Source organism: Lycorma delicatula, chromosome 3 (genome assembly GCF_047948215.1).
Source record: "Lycorma delicatula isolate Av1 chromosome 3, ASM4794821v1, whole genome shotgun sequence".
Classification (NCBI taxonomy): Eukaryota; Metazoa; Arthropoda; class Insecta; order Hemiptera; family Fulgoridae; genus Lycorma; species Lycorma delicatula.
The window spans coordinates 62,128,952-62,146,538 of NC_134457.1; the positions used below are offsets into that span (position 1 = coordinate 62,128,952).

Sequence of the window (17,587 nt, forward strand, 5' to 3'; positions counted from 1 at the left end):
AGATTAATTTCATTATTTAATGCAAGATTCCCAGATATTTTAAAATATTCTGTAGTTACTCCCTTATGTGTAAAACATAAAGTGAAATGTATGGATAATTACTGCTCTATGGAGAGATATTACCTGCTATTTCATTACTAGTTGAGAAAGTTGACCAAATCATCTTGTTGTGTACATAGAATGTAATATTTTAAATCCTCACTGATTCAGTTTTTGAAGGTAACTTTCTGAATGCTGTATTTGAATTTATAACTGAAATATATGACGGAATTGACGAATTATAGTTCACAATTGGTGTTTTCTGTGATCTGTCTAAAGCTTCTGATTGTGATTATCGTAAGTTTCTAATTGAAAAAATTAAAATTGTACAGGGTGAGCTACATAAAACCAAACCCATAACGCAACTGCTGCAGAATCTGTAGGTTATGTTGGAATGAGATTTTATGAGTGATATGGATAAATTAAATAAGTAAAACATAAAACATAATTTAAATGTTGTATTTATTTACCTTATTGTTACAAAAGATGTTCAAAATTACCAGTTTGGGCATCAATGCACTTTTATGGTGACTGATCATATTGAGTTCTGATGCAAAACGTTGTCAATTGTAATTTCTTGTTGAATATTCACCTTCAATTCATCAATATAGTGGCGATTAGATGCATAAACTCTCTTCTTTAAGTAGCCCCAAAGGAAAAAATCGCAAATAGACAACTCTATCTATCCACCAACAATGTTTTCGAGAAGCCAGTTGCTAAGTCATTTCGGTTTGTCTGTCTCTTACAGTTGTTGCACAGTTTTAATGCAGTATGGTTTCAATTTTAATTCATGAATTTTATGATAGGATGTGTGTTTAACATGAGATTATTGGGATAACTTGCATAGTGATTTTTTTGGACTGGCAGTAATTCTTTCAGTATTGGCAATGGCCTGTGTAGTCCTAGTGATAGCGAACCTCTTGGTATGCAATTTTTTTAACTAAATTTTGTGTGCTACTATTCGCTGAGCTACAGGCATTCGGAAATTTTCTATGAATACTTGACGTGATCCTTAAAACAATCCAGAACATTTAGGCCTCAACTATATCCTCTCCTGGTTAGAATAAGGCATTTTACACAAACAAAACTGCACTCATAATACTGCACTGCAACAAAATGTATACTACACAACACATAATCACCTGACAAATGGCAGCAAAAATCTGTAGTAACATATACATCCACTAGTTGTGTGATAGTCTTTCATAAATAGTGTTGGGTAGCAGTTTCATTATGGGTTTGGTTGCTCACCCTGTTTAAAATGAAGAATCTGATCTTGAGTAGATTAAATGTTATCTTACCAATTGTGTTGTGGTAGATAAATAAATGTTTTAAAAACAGATATTACATTTTTCCCCCTTTTTTATGGTTAAACCATTGAAGGTATTTAGAAATCCAGCACTTTTTTGAAAGCCATTAAAAAATTATCTTAAATCTATCATGTATGGTTTCAAGCTAATAGATTCAACTTAATACAAAGATTCAAGTGGTTGTTGTAATTTAAGACAAAAAAAGAACTGATGATAATGAGTTGAGTTTATAAAATAATTAACATTATTATTGCCATATTTCTAGGTGTAATGATACTGTCAGCCCATTATTATAATATTAATTAAAATATAGCCTTAATTATTTTATATAATTATATAAAAATCTATTTATGGTGTTTTATAGATGTGTAGCTTTGGAAAGGTCCCTGTTTTACAGTTGTTTCATGTTTCTTCTACCAACTTTCAGATAATGCAGTAAATAAGATTTTTGAAAGCTTTTAGAATTTATTAAAGGATTATCTCTTAAATAACTGCTATTCTGTGGAGGAGTTGTTGAATGGCTGAACCCTTTTGAAAATGTGTTTGTAATATTCCATTATGATATATTGCAGTCTGTTTGTCAGGTGTTACTTTATTTTATAATTAATTCACCACGTAAGCACATAAGTAGCAGGCTTGGTGGGTAGCTTAATCTTAGTGTATGGCTTTGGTATAAAATTTGTCACTTGACTTTAGATGCTAGAGATGAGGAAAAGCTCCCCTGGACAAATGCTGGCAGAGTCAGCATCCTACTGAACTCTAGGAAGAAGTCTTGCTGACTTAAAGAATGCATAACAAGATACAGTACATGGAGCCATGAGAATGACTGACCTGATTTCTGTGGTAATACCCAGAGTTGAAGAGAAAAGGAATTGGAAGGAAAGAGGAGGGATGATTGATTCAGAGGTGGATTATAGACAGAAGTAGCTGATTATTTTTAAATGGCTAACAACTTGTAGAACTTAAAAACTTACATCTGTTTTCATACTGTTACTCCATTCTGCTAATGATCTACCTCAATGAACCAATACTTCAAGTACTAACACACTTGAAGTTATGGATTAAAATGTAGAAGTTAGTGTTGCAAACCTTTTAAATGGTAAAATAAGAATCTTCCTTTACATTTTGAAACTTTCCTTTCGCATTTTCTTTAACACTGCTACTGATATTAATTTATCTTTTATTGCCATGTGTTTTTACTTTTATGAGTATTATTTAGTTTTTGTTTCCAGTGGCATGACTAATTTGATTCATATTTCATTCATTTTTTCCTGCACTAACCTTTTAATTTTAAGTATTTGTTATGTGCTGTATCTTTAATTATTTTCTTTGTGTATCATAACTTCTGTTGCTCATTTTAGTTTTTGAGCCTCTACATTCATCTTATATATTGCACATTTTAAAATAAGGATTAACATTGTCAGTCACACACTCTTGTAACATGAGATAGACTTAGATTGTAAAGAATGTGCATGAAGGAATTAGTCATTGAACTTAGTGTAAAAGGCCTGTTTTTTATAGCAGCTACTTCGTACAGATGAACAATGGACACTTCATGGGCAACAAAAGAGTGCTTAACTTAAGTGTTCTCATTCAGTTCTCTAGACATGGCAACCGTGGAGTATTGCAATAGTAATGAATGACCTTCATATCTACCATTTGGTTTGTGTTATTTTCACTTCTACTTTGTTAACTGAAAAATATCATGCATCTTTTTTAATAGAGTACAGTTTAAATGATTTACTGCTTACAAAAAAAATTGTTTGGATGTTTGTTCATTTAACTTCTTAAATATATTATTTTGTTGTAATAAATCCTATTATTTTCTTATTTCAGATAATCTAACTGGTGAAATGATGGCATTGGCAGAATATTTTAAAATGTTAAAAACCCTTAATTATTCAAATATTAAATCAATGATGAAGACAGTAGAAGTAAGTAAAAATTGTAATGAAGTGAGAAGTTATTTGACGAGTGCTACAAAAATATATCAATCAACAGTTTTATTGACATTAGTATCTCCAATGGGTAAAAGGGTTAAGTAAGTAATAATTATTTTTTAACCAGGAATGTAATGAAAATTATGTAAAATGGGTTGGTGTCAAAATTATTTAGAAGTAGAGATGGCTTATTTCACAATGATTTCATAATCATTTTGTTGATTTTATTTTATTTGGATGGTAAACTTAATGTAGTAAAAATAAGTCTATAATCTAACCTATAAAAAGCGGCACAATGTTGAATTTTGAACGTGAGGTACATTCAAACTTGAAAGATTTCCTAGGCCATTTCAACAATTGTAAAGATGTTGATATATAAACTTTAAAGTTAATAAATATTATATTATAACATTTTTAAATGAAAGTAGTGTTTAGAGTCTTAATTGTTAAATTTAGAGATTAAAAGAAATATCAATACAGAAGAAACTATTTGAACTTCACCCACTGATTCGTTTCAAATGGATTATTGCTTGTAACCTTCCACAAGTCTGAAGTTGACTGCTGTTTTGAAAAACTGTGAACATTATTTACTTTAGTGTATATTTTCCCTGATATTAATTTTATGGTTGAATTTTCTTACAAAAAAATTAACTATTAAATTTTTTTGAGATTTATCCATATATATTTCTCTTGACTAGTAATACTATCACCACAGTATGCCAGACCGAATTTTGACATGGGATTTTGGATACTTGTAATCATCTCCTAAAACTACCTTTCTGTAGAGCTTCAAAACTAACACATTAAAAAAAATATTATATTACTTCATATTTATATATATAAACTTGAGAAGTGGCTTTTTGAAATATCGAGTATACTATAAAAGTTATTTCTTTATCTCATTAATATTCGATTTGAAGATGTTTTTGTTCAATACCACAACTGGTTTTTTTATTGATTGCAAGCAGCATGATATAAAATTGTATAAAATGGTTGAAAAATTGTAAGCCCAGAGCTTGAAAATTTTGAACTAAAGACTAAAGCTTTCCTAAAATATTCTTCTAAAGAAGAATGATTTTAGTTAATATTAAATGATTTGATTCATATACTTTATATCTGTACTTTTTATATACATGTTATAACTTCCCTATATCTGATACATATTTGACTATGCAACTTTTCTTCGTGGGGACTACTATAGTTTAGTAAGGTTGGTTATCTTGTAAATAGTTTGGAACAGTTTATTTATCTGTAATTTTTCCATAAATATTTTATTTTTAAAACTGTTAATAATTCATTAAAAGTGGAAGTAATATTTAATTCAGTTTCCATTTGTAAGTAAAATCAGTTTTACAAATATTGCAGAAGTTGATTGTGTCTTGCTGTCAATGTGATTTCATCCCTTGAATCTTCTTGGTGTGTATATGTCAAATATTGTTCAGTTTAGAACACATATAATTTTATAATTAATGTACTGGTATTTTTTTATCACTTGTGTTATTGAATTACTGTACAATGAAGCATTTTGTTTTCATGTATTAATTTTTAGTGTACATGTTATACGAAAAAAAAAAAACTGATTTGTATTATTCGCTGACTGATCAGGTTTAAAACAATCTGAGTTGTTGAGAATCATTACCTTGAAAGAAAAAAACAACAAATGCTGGTAAAGAAATGAAGAAATACTTGGTAAGACAGAATAGTGTCTGGTGTTCTTGAAAAACGTACAAATATAGCTACAAAAACTAAAATAAATTTGTTAGTAACATTCACTTTTGTCAGATGTTAATAAGTACTATTCAGAGGAGCTTAATATGTTAAAACAGATAAAGTAAATATATTTATGGAGTGTACAGTTAAATATGAAAACAGATCATGCTGGGACAACTTAATTTTTAAAGGATTTGATTATAATTTAAATGATGTGAACTGCATTACGGTAGTGAGGGACTCTAGTATAAATTGGATTTATGGGTAACTCCACAGCCATTTACTTGGAAAGAAAAGAACTAATAGAACAGTTATTCTCCATTTCCCATACAACTCTGATGTACAACATATTGTAAATAATTAGAAAAATTGAAAAGTTTTGCATTGGAGAAAAGAAAATTTTGTGGAAAACTATTTGAATTTAAGAACAGCTTTAGGTTAGGGATGTTCTGATGAGGAATTGGGGGCTAAGGACAGGTTCTGAAGATAGGATTACAAAACTGGCTTATGTTGGCTATGTGAAGGGGGGATATTTTGAAGAAGTTGGAGAAAAATAAAGGTATGGGTTGAGAATAGCATGTCGGCCAGGAACTTCAGGATGGGAAGAGGAGTGAGAATTGTAAGGTTTCTATGTTATGATTTGGTTGTGGATGTAAGACATTTTTTCAGAATTTTTTTTTTATTCTGAATTAAAATTATTATGTGATTCCTGTGAATTTCCATTAAAGTAGAATGTAATTGTAACAAGATAATCAAAAGAGAAGGTAGTAAATATAGATTTTAGGATTATGTGATAAACTTAATTTTATTATTCTAAACAGGGGATAGAGAGGGAGAATACACTTTTTTCCCTTTCTATTCCTTTGGTAAAAGTACAAATATGTCCAAGTATTTACAAAGTGGCTAAGTTCTTGGTGAAAGAAATGATTGTAGAGAATTATTACTCCAGTTCTGTTAAGAGAAGAGACTCCAAATTATCAGTATACACTCTCAGTAGCATCCTGGTAGGCTGTATATATGGTGGGTCTTATCATGGACCAGATATTACAACCAAATTGATTATGCTTTGATTTCAGAAAGATGGAAAATGTCATTCAAGAATAAAACATGCCCTGGCACAGGGCATGTTTTATTGCAAATTGCCCAATTGCTGTGTCTGTTTCTTAGAGCTAATTTCTTTGTCAATCGAGTAAAACAGAAGACTAGCCTTTTCAGAATTTTAAATACAGAATACCTTCAGAAACTGAAAGTCAAATTCAGTGTAAAATATGTTGTGAGTGAACAAGAACCTTTTAAGAAATGGAAAGAATCTAAAAACATACTCCTGGAAGTCACTGAGGAGATGGCTAAAGAAGTATGGCAGTCTAGAAGCAAACGAAACTAGTCGTCCAATGAAACTGTCCAACTTGTAGAGGAACAAAGAAGAGTAAAAGGCACGACTGATGCTCAGACCTCAGTACATTACCAGAGATTGTCAGCTGAAATCCAAAGATTGTGTTGTGATAGAAATTCATACATACAAGAAACCTGCAAAAAAGGAGTTTCATGGGAATAATTAATCACAGTCCTTGTTTAAAGAAATAAGGAAACTTATGAACATCTTCAAACCAAAATCTCAGGTTATAGAAGACACAGCTAGTAAACTTCTTATCGATTATTGGGAGATTGGAGGAAGATGGAAAGAATACTTCAACAACCTATATTGTGACAACCAAGCAGAGCTCACAGAGATAGATTTAGTGTTTGAAAGAGAACCAGAAATTCTCAAAGAGGAAGTACAGAAAGAAGAAATTGAGAGGTAACAAGTCACCAGGCCCAGATAGCATCACAGCGGAAATGGTTAAAGCAACAGATGAATTGGGTGACAATTAGCACCAGATCTGCAAATGCATATGGTCAACTGGGAAATGGTCTGATGATTGGGCAACCTGTGTTCATGCCTCTACATAAAAAAAGGCCCCACACATTGTTGCGAAAATTGTAGAACTATTTCTCTGACTTCACATGTGAGTAAAATTTTGTTGTATATACTCCATGAATGTGTACATTACTATCTGGACAGAGAAATTCCTGCAGAGCAAGCTGGATTTGTCAATGAAAAGAGTAAGTGTGAGCAAATTCTAAATATTAGGTAGTGGATAGAGAAAGCCAGAGAGTTCAACACTCCTCTTGTAATATGCTTCCTAGATTACACCAAGGCCTTCAATTTGGTCAGGAGTAAAGATATGTGGTGAATATTGAAGGAGATATTGTGTTTCTGTTCATTTTGTTAACCTCATTCGAAACCTATGTGTAAAGAACAGTGCAGTGGTTAGACTGGAAAATGACACAACAAAGCCCTTTCATCTGTTGAGAGAAGTACGACAGGAATGTATTGTGTCTCCATCTTATTTAACAATTTTTAACGAATATATCATGCGGAAGAGCCTGAAAAACTGGCATGGCAATGTACAAATAGGAGGTCAGTATATAACCAACTTAAGGTCTGCTGACAATATGATCTCATTTCCAGGCTCTGAAGTTGAAATGAAGGAGATCCTCAACAGAGTTCAGCAAGAGAGTGAGGCGCTAAGGCAGGAATTTAACATCAGAAAAATCAAAGTTACGATTGTAGTTAGAGCTAAGAATCTTTCAGTCAGTAATGTGCTTTGTGATTTTTGATAAGGTGAATGTTTTGTATTTTAGGAACAGCAATAGATAAAGATTGGGGCTTGTCAACTGAAATATCTTGGTGAAGGTGCTTATGAAGTTGACAGCTTTTTGGAAAGAAAGAGCAGCCATGAAGAATAGAAAACAGACTGTTTCAGATACTAGTCTTCGCAGTAGTTATGTATGACGACCTGAACCATCAAGGTGGAAGACCGGAGGAGAATTGGTGAATTTGAAATGTGGGCCTACAGATGAATGTTCCGCATCATATGGATGAAAAAGAAGGTGAACAACTCTATTATAAATGAGTTGGGTATACAGAGGAGTTTATCTGCAATATGCTTCCAGCACATCCTCTGTTTTTTTGGCCATATAGTTCGTAGTCTCAGTGAAATTTTGAGAAGCTAATCATACAGGGAAAAATTGAGAGCAACAGCAGGTCATGCGGAAGACTGCCAAAAAGGTGGCTGGACCAAATTGAAGAAGCGACTTGAAAAATGCTATGAACATTGATTTGAATGACAGAGAATTGTGATGTATAGCGGGTAATTGTCAGCAGGATATGAATTTGGTCCACAACTCTTAGGAATGAGGAAGGATTTTTTGTTGTACAGATGTGGTTTGTGTTAGTTTTATAAATAAATTTTGTGTTTTTTGAATTTTTTTCTGATCACAAGATGTAAATATTGAGGTTTTTTAAGAAACATTAATAGCTTTGCTGATGTACAACCATTATTATCAAAGCTTTGCTACTAATCCCTTATGGATAATCTTACTCTAAAAGAAAATTAGAGCAAAATTATTCAAAATTGATGGTATAACCAGGGAATGCTAATGAAGTGATTAGTATTTTAAATTATCTAAAAGGAAGATATTTTTCACTTTGTTTAGAGTTGCCCAGTTTTAGGTGAGGTTTGAAATGTTTGGTTTTAGCAAAGAATATTCATTGATCTGAAATCAGTCATGTCCTGGAATATTTAAATGGGAAAGGGTGGAACTTTTGATTTTTATGTAAGGAAGTTTTAAGATACAGAAACAATTTCAAGATTTAATTGTTACAGTGTAATTAGTAGATAAAGAGGAAAGTGGTCTAAATATTTGCATTTTTATTATTATAATTATATAATCTATGTGAGTTATGTTTGCAGGAATAATATATATATATGCAGCTTCAATGTTTGTTGATTAATATGTGTGTAAATATGGATAACTGTAGATAGGGATTTCCATGAATTTTGATTTATTATTATTTACTTAATTACATAGAGTTGGAGGTTAGGTGTTAAGTGTGTTTTGAGTCAGATTATTCTTGTCTTCAAGTAAATGTAGATTTAGTTTTCAAATATTTTATCATGAAAATAGTAGTGATAATCAGAATTATTTTAATTAAATTAAGGAAATTTTGTTATTAGGTTTTATTAAATATGTTGAATTTCTATAAATAGTGTTGGTTGTGTTCATTATTGTTTTTATACCTGCACTTTTGGAGTTTCAGTTTGAGAGCATGAATTCGTGATTTAGCAATTAATTATTGCTCTTTACCAATAAATAATTATTTAGAAGAGGGAGCTAAAACTGGTTTGTTAAGGGTCTCTGTCAAGGTTACACCAAAATAGTTAATTATTAATTCCTTTTTGACTATTATTTCCAATGTACTCTTATTATTTCCAGTGCCATCTGCAATGACAGTAATTTGAGTTACTTTATTTAAGGTACCTGGGACTTAAATGATATTAATATACAGTTGTATTAAAAATAATGACCTGATTTCAAACAAGATATATTTCTTAATAAAAATGGTACAATTACAAGATAAAATACACACTATTTAAAAATGTTTAAAATTTCACTTAGCAATTTATAGTTGTTCTAGGGGCCCCATCACTTATAGATGTTCAACTTAAAAAAAGGGGCCCCATCGCTTAGTTTACTGTATAAATACTAATTTATTGGCAAACACATAATTTACAGAAGGTGTTGAAAATGAAGTTACTCACTTCTACACACTTGTCAACACGTTTGACTATGATCTTGGTTACTCTTGTAAGCTGTATCCTGTCTGTTTCCAGGATGGTATTGGTAATGTTTGTCTTCAATTCCTGCAGGGTGTGTTGGATTCCTCCTATAAACAATTTCTTTTAAGTAACCCCTCAGAAGGAAGGCTGGACTAATCAGATCAGGGGATCTTGGTGACTGTAATCCTTTAGAAATATGATTTTTCCACTAAGAAAATCCTGTAGCATTTCCATAGTAGAGCAAGCTGTATGGTAAGTGGCACTGTCTTGTTGCAACCAGCAGTCAGTCATGCTTATCCTCTTGAAGTAAGGTTATGAACTTTTGGATAATTTCTTGGTAGGCAGCAGCATCCACATTTTTTTTTTCAAAAAACAAACATCCTGTTATTCGTCACCTGAAACTGCACACCATATGCCTATTTTTTTGTGGGTGTAGGGGAGATTCAAAAAAAAATGTGCAGGTTTTCAGTACTTCAGGATCAGTAGTTCTGAATGTATTTAACATACCTACCAATGTGAAACCATGCTTCATATGTGAAAACCACTTTATCAAAAATGTCAATGTTGCCTCTAACAAAATTCCTTTGAACCATTGACAATAGTGTAAACCTTTTGGCATAAACAGCTTTAGTTACTTCATGGAAAACCTGCATTCAGTATGGATAACATTTCAGCATTCTTGTCATTGCAGTGTGGGGTGAACCTAGTGAAATGTTCTCTTCTTGGCTTAGTCTTCACAAAGATAAATGATGAGATGTTGCAATTATCACTTATGTCCTGCATGACCAGTGTTGTTAAATCTGATCTGTGTTGTCGGACACACTTCTGGTCTAACACCGAACCTGTTTCATGAAACTTTTTAACTACCTTCTAAATAACACTTTTCATGGTGCTTCCTTTTCAAATCTATCCGTGAATTTTCTTCCACACACAATACAAGATTTTATCTCTAAGTAAGTTTTCATTATGAATACACATTCTTCAAGAGTTAACCACATTTTAACAAATAACAACACAATGATTATGCAACCTTGTTCAAAAGCCAATTTTTGACAAAGATTGGCAATACTTAAATGTGGAAGCAATAAGCGGTTCTCCTCACTCCAGCTCCAGTTGTACCAACACCTTCCATATTATTTTACCCATCTCACAACAATATATGTATTTTAACAAAAATATGCATTTAGTATAACTACTCAGTGATGGAGTTACTTTTAAGTCGAACACTGTTTATGCCCTCCATCTGCTGCATGGATAACATAAAGATGATAGCTGAATTCTTTAACCATGAGTTGTTGACAGACTTCTCTTACAGAAGTTAGTGCAGCTGTGATCCTGGTTTCCAGCTCATCAAATCAACAGGTAATGGTTAAACTTAAATATTTTGTTTCACTTATCCCCAAAAAGGAAAAGTCACAAGGTATAATATCTGGGGATCTTGGGGCCCAAGAATTTAATGCTAGGTTTTGGGTTCCCATATGCCGTATCCTGTGTTAAGGGAATGTTTCATTTATAAAAACTTTGCCAAACTTGGTTGTGTCAGTGTTGCAGAACCCCATCTTGCTAAAAAAAACGAATTTTCAGTCTTCATTTAGTTTTGGAAAAAGCATCTCAAGATAAGAACCCTTGTTATTGTGTTTCCTTAAAAAAATGGCCATAAATTTTTGTTAATGAAAAACCATTAATCTTGGTGATTATTGCTCCTGCTATACAATCTCTTACCTGTTTTACAGGTAGCTTCATCGCTAAAAATTAATTTTTTTTTTGCAATTACAGCAAAAAAGTTTTCCATATCAAATTTGAGCATATCACACAAATCTTTTCATTTTATTTTGTCAATTACATGAAGAGCTTATACCAGTTGTAATCTTTATGACCAGAAATGCAAGCATCTTCTTATGTCAAACATTCATATGAGGGATCACAAGTTCTTGGCTAGTGCAATGAATGTACTTTTTTGAGCTTCATTGTACATATTTCTCTGAAGTGTGCGTGGTTTCCCTGGAACTCTTCCCTTTACATAGACATTCCATTTCTTCAAATTATTTATATTAGCAAGGAATGTTTTTAGCTGATGGCTCATTCCTGAAATGCTGTTGAAACACATATTGATTGAATTGTTATTACAGACTTTGTCTTTGTAGATAATAGACACAAAATGCCTTCTGTTACATAGACACCATGTTGTTTATGACTGAGGTTAATCCTACTCTTGAGTGTTAATATTACAATCTGGTACTCAGTATTTGAAAGAAGTGCACTTTCAAATGGTGAAATTTCATTCACTAATTAAGTGTGGTTGCAGAGATGTATGGTTTTGAAAACGGATGATTCATTTTGATACATGTGTTTTAGGTAGATTTCATATATAAGCTACCTATTGTAATGGGTACCATGATTTGTTTTCTGGAAAATTTTGACAACTTCGTGTTTCACATCCCCTAGTCCCCAAAACCACCGTCAGTTCAAAGTTTATATAAACTTTGAACTACACATACAAGGTCTGTAAATAAAATAATGAGACTAGTTTTTTTGGCAGCCTAAGTGGCAACACTGTAAAGTTACTAGTAAACATGTGGTTATATGAACAGCTGATTTATATTAGGAATTAATATTTTTAGTCTATTGTTGCCACATGAAATGTAAACAAACTTCTCATGAAATGAGTTTTTGTTGTGCAATACCAAAAAGACTGTTACTAATTATCAGCAACGTTGTCCAATCAGATTTTGTGTTAAACTCGGTGAGAATGCTACAGAAACTTTTTCAAAATTGAAAAGGGCATATGGAGATGATGATCTGTCATGAGCCCCCATTAAAGCATTTTCAGATGGCCAGGAATCAGTTGTGAATGATCCATGCTCTGGAAGACTGGTAATGTCAAAAAGTGACATTGTTGAGCGAATCAGAGACTTGATATGGTACGACTGGCAATTAACTGTCAGAGTGATTGCAGAACAACTGAATTTGAACCATACCACAGTTCATCAAATTTTAACAGACGAATTGGACATGATAAAAGTTTGTGAAAAATTGGTCCCAAGAAACCTCACTGTTGAACAGAAAACAACAGGGTGGAAGTGTGCGGTGATCTTCTAGGCAAATTGAATCTGATCCTGATTTTCTAAAAAATGGTATTACTGGTGATGCATCTTTGATACTCGTATTTGAGTACGACCCAGAAACAAAATGACTGAGCAAGAAGTGGCACACTTCAAAATTACCACGTTCCAAAAAAGCAAAAATGGGCAAATCAAAAATCAAAACCAAGCTAATTTGTTTTTTCAGTAATAATGCCATTGTTCATAAGAAGGTTTTGCTTACAGGACAGACTGTAAATCAATATGTTCACCGAGAAATTCTTGAAAGACTACGGAATAGAGTTGCCCATGTGAGACCAGCCATCAGACAACTGGATACTGCATCATAACAATGCACCTTTTCACACTGCACTCTCAATTAATGAGTTTTTGGCAAAGAAAAATCATTTCTGTAGTTTCTCAACCACCTTATTCACCTGACTTGAGTCCCTACAAATTTTTTCTGTTACCAACTTTAAAAACATATACCAAAGGACATAATTTTGAAACAGTAGAAAACAATAGAAAAAAAATGTAACCGACCATCTGAAGGATATTCCGATTTCTGAGTTCTAACATTGCTATGAAGAGTGAGAAAAGTATTTGAAGCATTGCGTGGCTTCCCAAGAGAACTATTTCAAAGATGATAGAGTCCATGTATAATTGGATTGTAAATAAAAAGTTTTTCTGAACCAGTGTCTCGTTACTTTATTTACAGCCCTCGTGTATTTCACTTCCTAGTGAACATGATAACTGCTCTAATTTTGCACCAATCATTTTCAAATTAATACATAATCTATAACGACCCAAAATCTCAGTCAAGCTCGTTAATGGGCAAAATCAGACCATGGGGATGAAAATGGGGCTTTTTTGAAAAAACAAAATATCGCTTTAACTTTCTTATTAAGTAAAATATCGAATTCGTTTACAGTTCCTACTATTCTTTGGATAAGGGCCTGAAACTTATCTGAGTAAAGTTTTTTGATATCACCAACCATTAACCCAGGGGATGGAAAAAATGGGGTTTCAAAGACAAAAAAATCATACCTACCTTAATAAGCAGAGTATCGAATCAGTTTAATGTGGTCGTTAGTCCTCAAAACATTACTTTTGTTTAAAAAAATTTTTGATATGACCAACCCTTATGGCAAAGGATGACCAAAATGTTGCTGGAATTGTAAGAAATCTTATTTGTGAAATCTACCTTCGTCTTCCGCTGTGCTGAAAGATTTTTTCTACTTTAGGTTTTATTTTTGTGAATTAAGTTGTATTGTAGTTATGGTTTATTTGCCAACTTGGCAGTAGGCAACTTGCTACACCAAGGTGATTTATGTTTCATTTGTTTAATTGCTAATAGTGATGCTTTTTTGTTTTTTTTATTTAAGTAGAAATTTGTATTCATATTTTGTAAATTGTAATTTTTTTAATTTTATATTTTTAAATTGTAAGTTTTGTGTAAAGAATTCACATTATTAGAAATTTGTGTTTATATTTTGTAAATTGTAAGTTTTTCTAAAAAAAAACTCACATTATTTTGCTGTAGTTCTGTTGTTTTTATTTCAGTGAGCATTATTAAAGGTTGTGTAACTATCATATATTTGTTTATATTAAAATAATTAATATAAGATCATTCAAAGTTGCAGGCTGATCTCTGTACTTCACGATGAAATAAAAAAAAAATCATTTTTGTTTGTTTTAGCATATCCAGTTGTAGAAAAAACATTTTTAAAGAATTGGCTGAAAGAGAAGCTGTTGAAAATCTAATTATGTACATAAAACATAATTACTTTAGTGATCTATTAAATGGTAAAAACAATCATGAATTGCCTCGAAAACCTGCGGAATGTAAAAAAACAGATATTGAACATCTACCTTCAACTCATTTGATAGAGCAACTGCCATTTTATAATGGTATGTTTGATTTATAAATTAATTACTGTAAAATCACTTTTTTAAATTTAATAAAAATTAAAAAAATTTCAAAATAATTATTAAAAGATGGAGTATGGAAGAAAATTTTATCAATGCATGTAGCTTGCAGGAGTCACATATTGGTAGACAACAACCGTTCCTGTTTCATTAGAACTTTCAGATTTATAATTCAGTACTTAAGTTAATCACATTCAGTAATATTTTTATTTTTCTATGAGGGACAATTTAAAAAAAAATTCCTTCTCTATGAAAAATAAAATTGGGTAAATAGAATATTGGATGAGAAACCCAGTCAACCAGACAAATTCTACATGTGTAATTCATTTTGGTATCTTAACATTCTACTTTTTTACATTATTAAATATAACTAATAAACTATTAAAATCCTAAATTAAAGAATAATTCATGTATGAATGGTGATAATTAAATGTTAAAAAGATTAAAACAAAATTTATAATAAATTAATATTTTTACATAATTTTGTTTGTAATTAGTTTATAATCATTTTTATAAATCATTTATTTTGATAAATGATTTTTATGTATGACTGTAAATAATAAAAATTTATATAATAAAAATCAACATTCTACAGGTTTATGATTAGAATTTAATATATTTTAATTATAAAATATATCTGATAACAAAAAACTAAGAACTATGTTCTAAAAAATTAAAATAACTATACAAAAACTTCCAATCTAAGAAAAATATGTGAAATAATATCAATTAGGCTAAATTTAATAAAAATAACTGTTAGTTAAGCAGGTAATTTTATTTGGCTTTAATTTACAATTTATACTTGAAGATAGATTTCATATCCCAAAATAAATATGCTCAAAAAACACTCCGTACATACTACGTTTATTATTTTAGAAAATCTCAGTAAAATCTCAACATTGTATCATAACCATAAAAAAGTCAGTAATAATTTGAAATTAAATATATATATACACAAATGAAATATATATTAAATATATACATGTGCATGTGTGCAAGTCAAATGTATTGGAATCCCTCAACAACTTTAAAAGTGTTCCAGATAAAATATTGTAACTTTCAGGATAAGGTATCAGTCAACTATTCTACCTTTTGTTGAGAATTCAACCCCTTCTTGGAGGGGAGGTGGCCCAGGGTTTGTAACTCGAAGTATTTGAAATAGTAATACTATTTGTGTGATAGATACATCATTTTAAAGGTCTCTTTAAGACAAAAAAAAAATAAAAAAATAAAAAAAAAATTACAAAAATATATTTGATTACATATAAAAAATTATTTTTTTAAAAAAGCTTTTATTTAACTAATATTAATATTAAATTAATAAAAAAAGGAAACAAATTAGAAAAATCCTCTAAAAAGTAAAAAATAAGAATTAAATCAAATTGATAATTTTAAACAAAAAAATATAATATATTAACAAATATAAAAATGCACTGAAAAGTAAAAAATAAATTATATATAAATATCTAATAAATAACCAATAAATAAATGTAATAATTATTAAATTTTAAAATTAAAAGTAATGAAAATATTTAGTTAAATAAAAGCGTGGCACAGCATTTTAGGATATGTTTACATGAACTTTATATCACTAAGCTCTCAAGCCCCTCACCATCGGTAAGGTCTCATAATTCATAAGAGGGAAACCACTAAACAACTTTAAAACTGTTCCAGATATTGTAACATTCATGATAAGGTAGTGATCAACTGCTTTACCTTTAGACAAGAAATAGAATTTGAATCCCTTCTTGTGGAGAGGCCCAAGGGTTGTAACTCAAATATTTTAAATGGTTAACACTCTTTGTGTGATACATTATTTTAAAGGTCTCTATAAATAAAAAGTTGGTATGACATCTGTATCCAAAATGGTGGCAGAATAAAGTTTGAACTTTGAAAAAAAAACTTACATTGATAATTTAAGTAAATTTTATCACAAATAAATAAATTTACAAATGTTTTTGAATAAATCTATTTAAAAAAAAAATTATTTGTTACGCATAACGTTTACTTATTCTTCTTACATTTCATTTTAATAAATTTTGAAAATGTTCTACTGTTGTTTGACAGTGTGTAAAAGGATAATACTATTCAATGATTTCCTAGTGATATTTATGCTGATTCTTGAATTCTCTTTTATAAATAATCAATATCTTGGAGTTATTATGATAAACAATACTTTTTTAAGTGATCTCATAGGAAGTAGTCCAATGGTGACTAGTATGGTGATCTTGCGAGCCAAGATCACTCCTATTTGATCCCTTCAGCCAATCCAGCTTCCACGAAAAATGCATTTAAAATTTCATGAACCTGAAGACCAAAATGAGGCAGGGCATCTTGTTGAAATCAAATGTTTTGGAAGTTGGGGCCAACATCATTTTGAATGTTTGGAATGATATGGTCAAGAAGCAAAACTTCAAATTTCACTGCATTTAAATGTACATCAATAAATACAGGCCCTATTGATCATCCACCAATACCTGCCCACATGTTTACTTTTATGAGATACTGTGCATGTGTCTCATAATACAGTGTGCATTAATATCAGTCCAGTATTGACAATTATGGCAATTTACACTGCCATTTAAAAAAAATGTGGCCTCATCACTAAAACCTACATTGTTTAATAAATTAGGATCTGAACAAATATAATTTCCCAGAACTCAAGTCTTCAATTGTAATTATCTTCATTAAGTTCTTGCACCAGATGAATTTTGAAGGGTTTGAAATTTTCACTTTTTAATGTTTGATTCCTGAACTTTGGCTAATGCTATGTTCTCTCATGCTACTGTTTGAGACTAGGAATGAGAATTCTCAATAAATTCTTCCATAATCTCTAACGATTTCTATTATTTTTTGCAGATTTAGGCCTCCCTGGTTTTCCCCCCATTATTAATGCTTCCTGTATCCTCAAATCA

General features: G+C 30.9%; 1 protein-coding gene across 2 annotated transcripts in view; it reads left to right on the plus strand.

Annotated features, from left to right (window-relative positions):
* Positions 1-17,587, plus strand: part of LOC142321639 (ATP-dependent RNA helicase DHX30-like) — a 119,367-nt gene that overhangs the window by 10,556 nt on the left and 91,224 nt on the right. For both annotated transcript variants that reach the window (XM_075359897.1, XM_075359896.1), the window contains exons 2-3: positions 3,186-3,390; positions 14,443-14,654. In XM_075359897.1, the coding sequence (XP_075216012.1) occupies positions 3,203-3,390; positions 14,443-14,654 (400 nt within the window). In that variant the 5' untranslated portion in view covers positions 3,186-3,202. The remainder of the gene's footprint in view (positions 1-3,185; positions 3,391-14,442; positions 14,655-17,587) is intronic.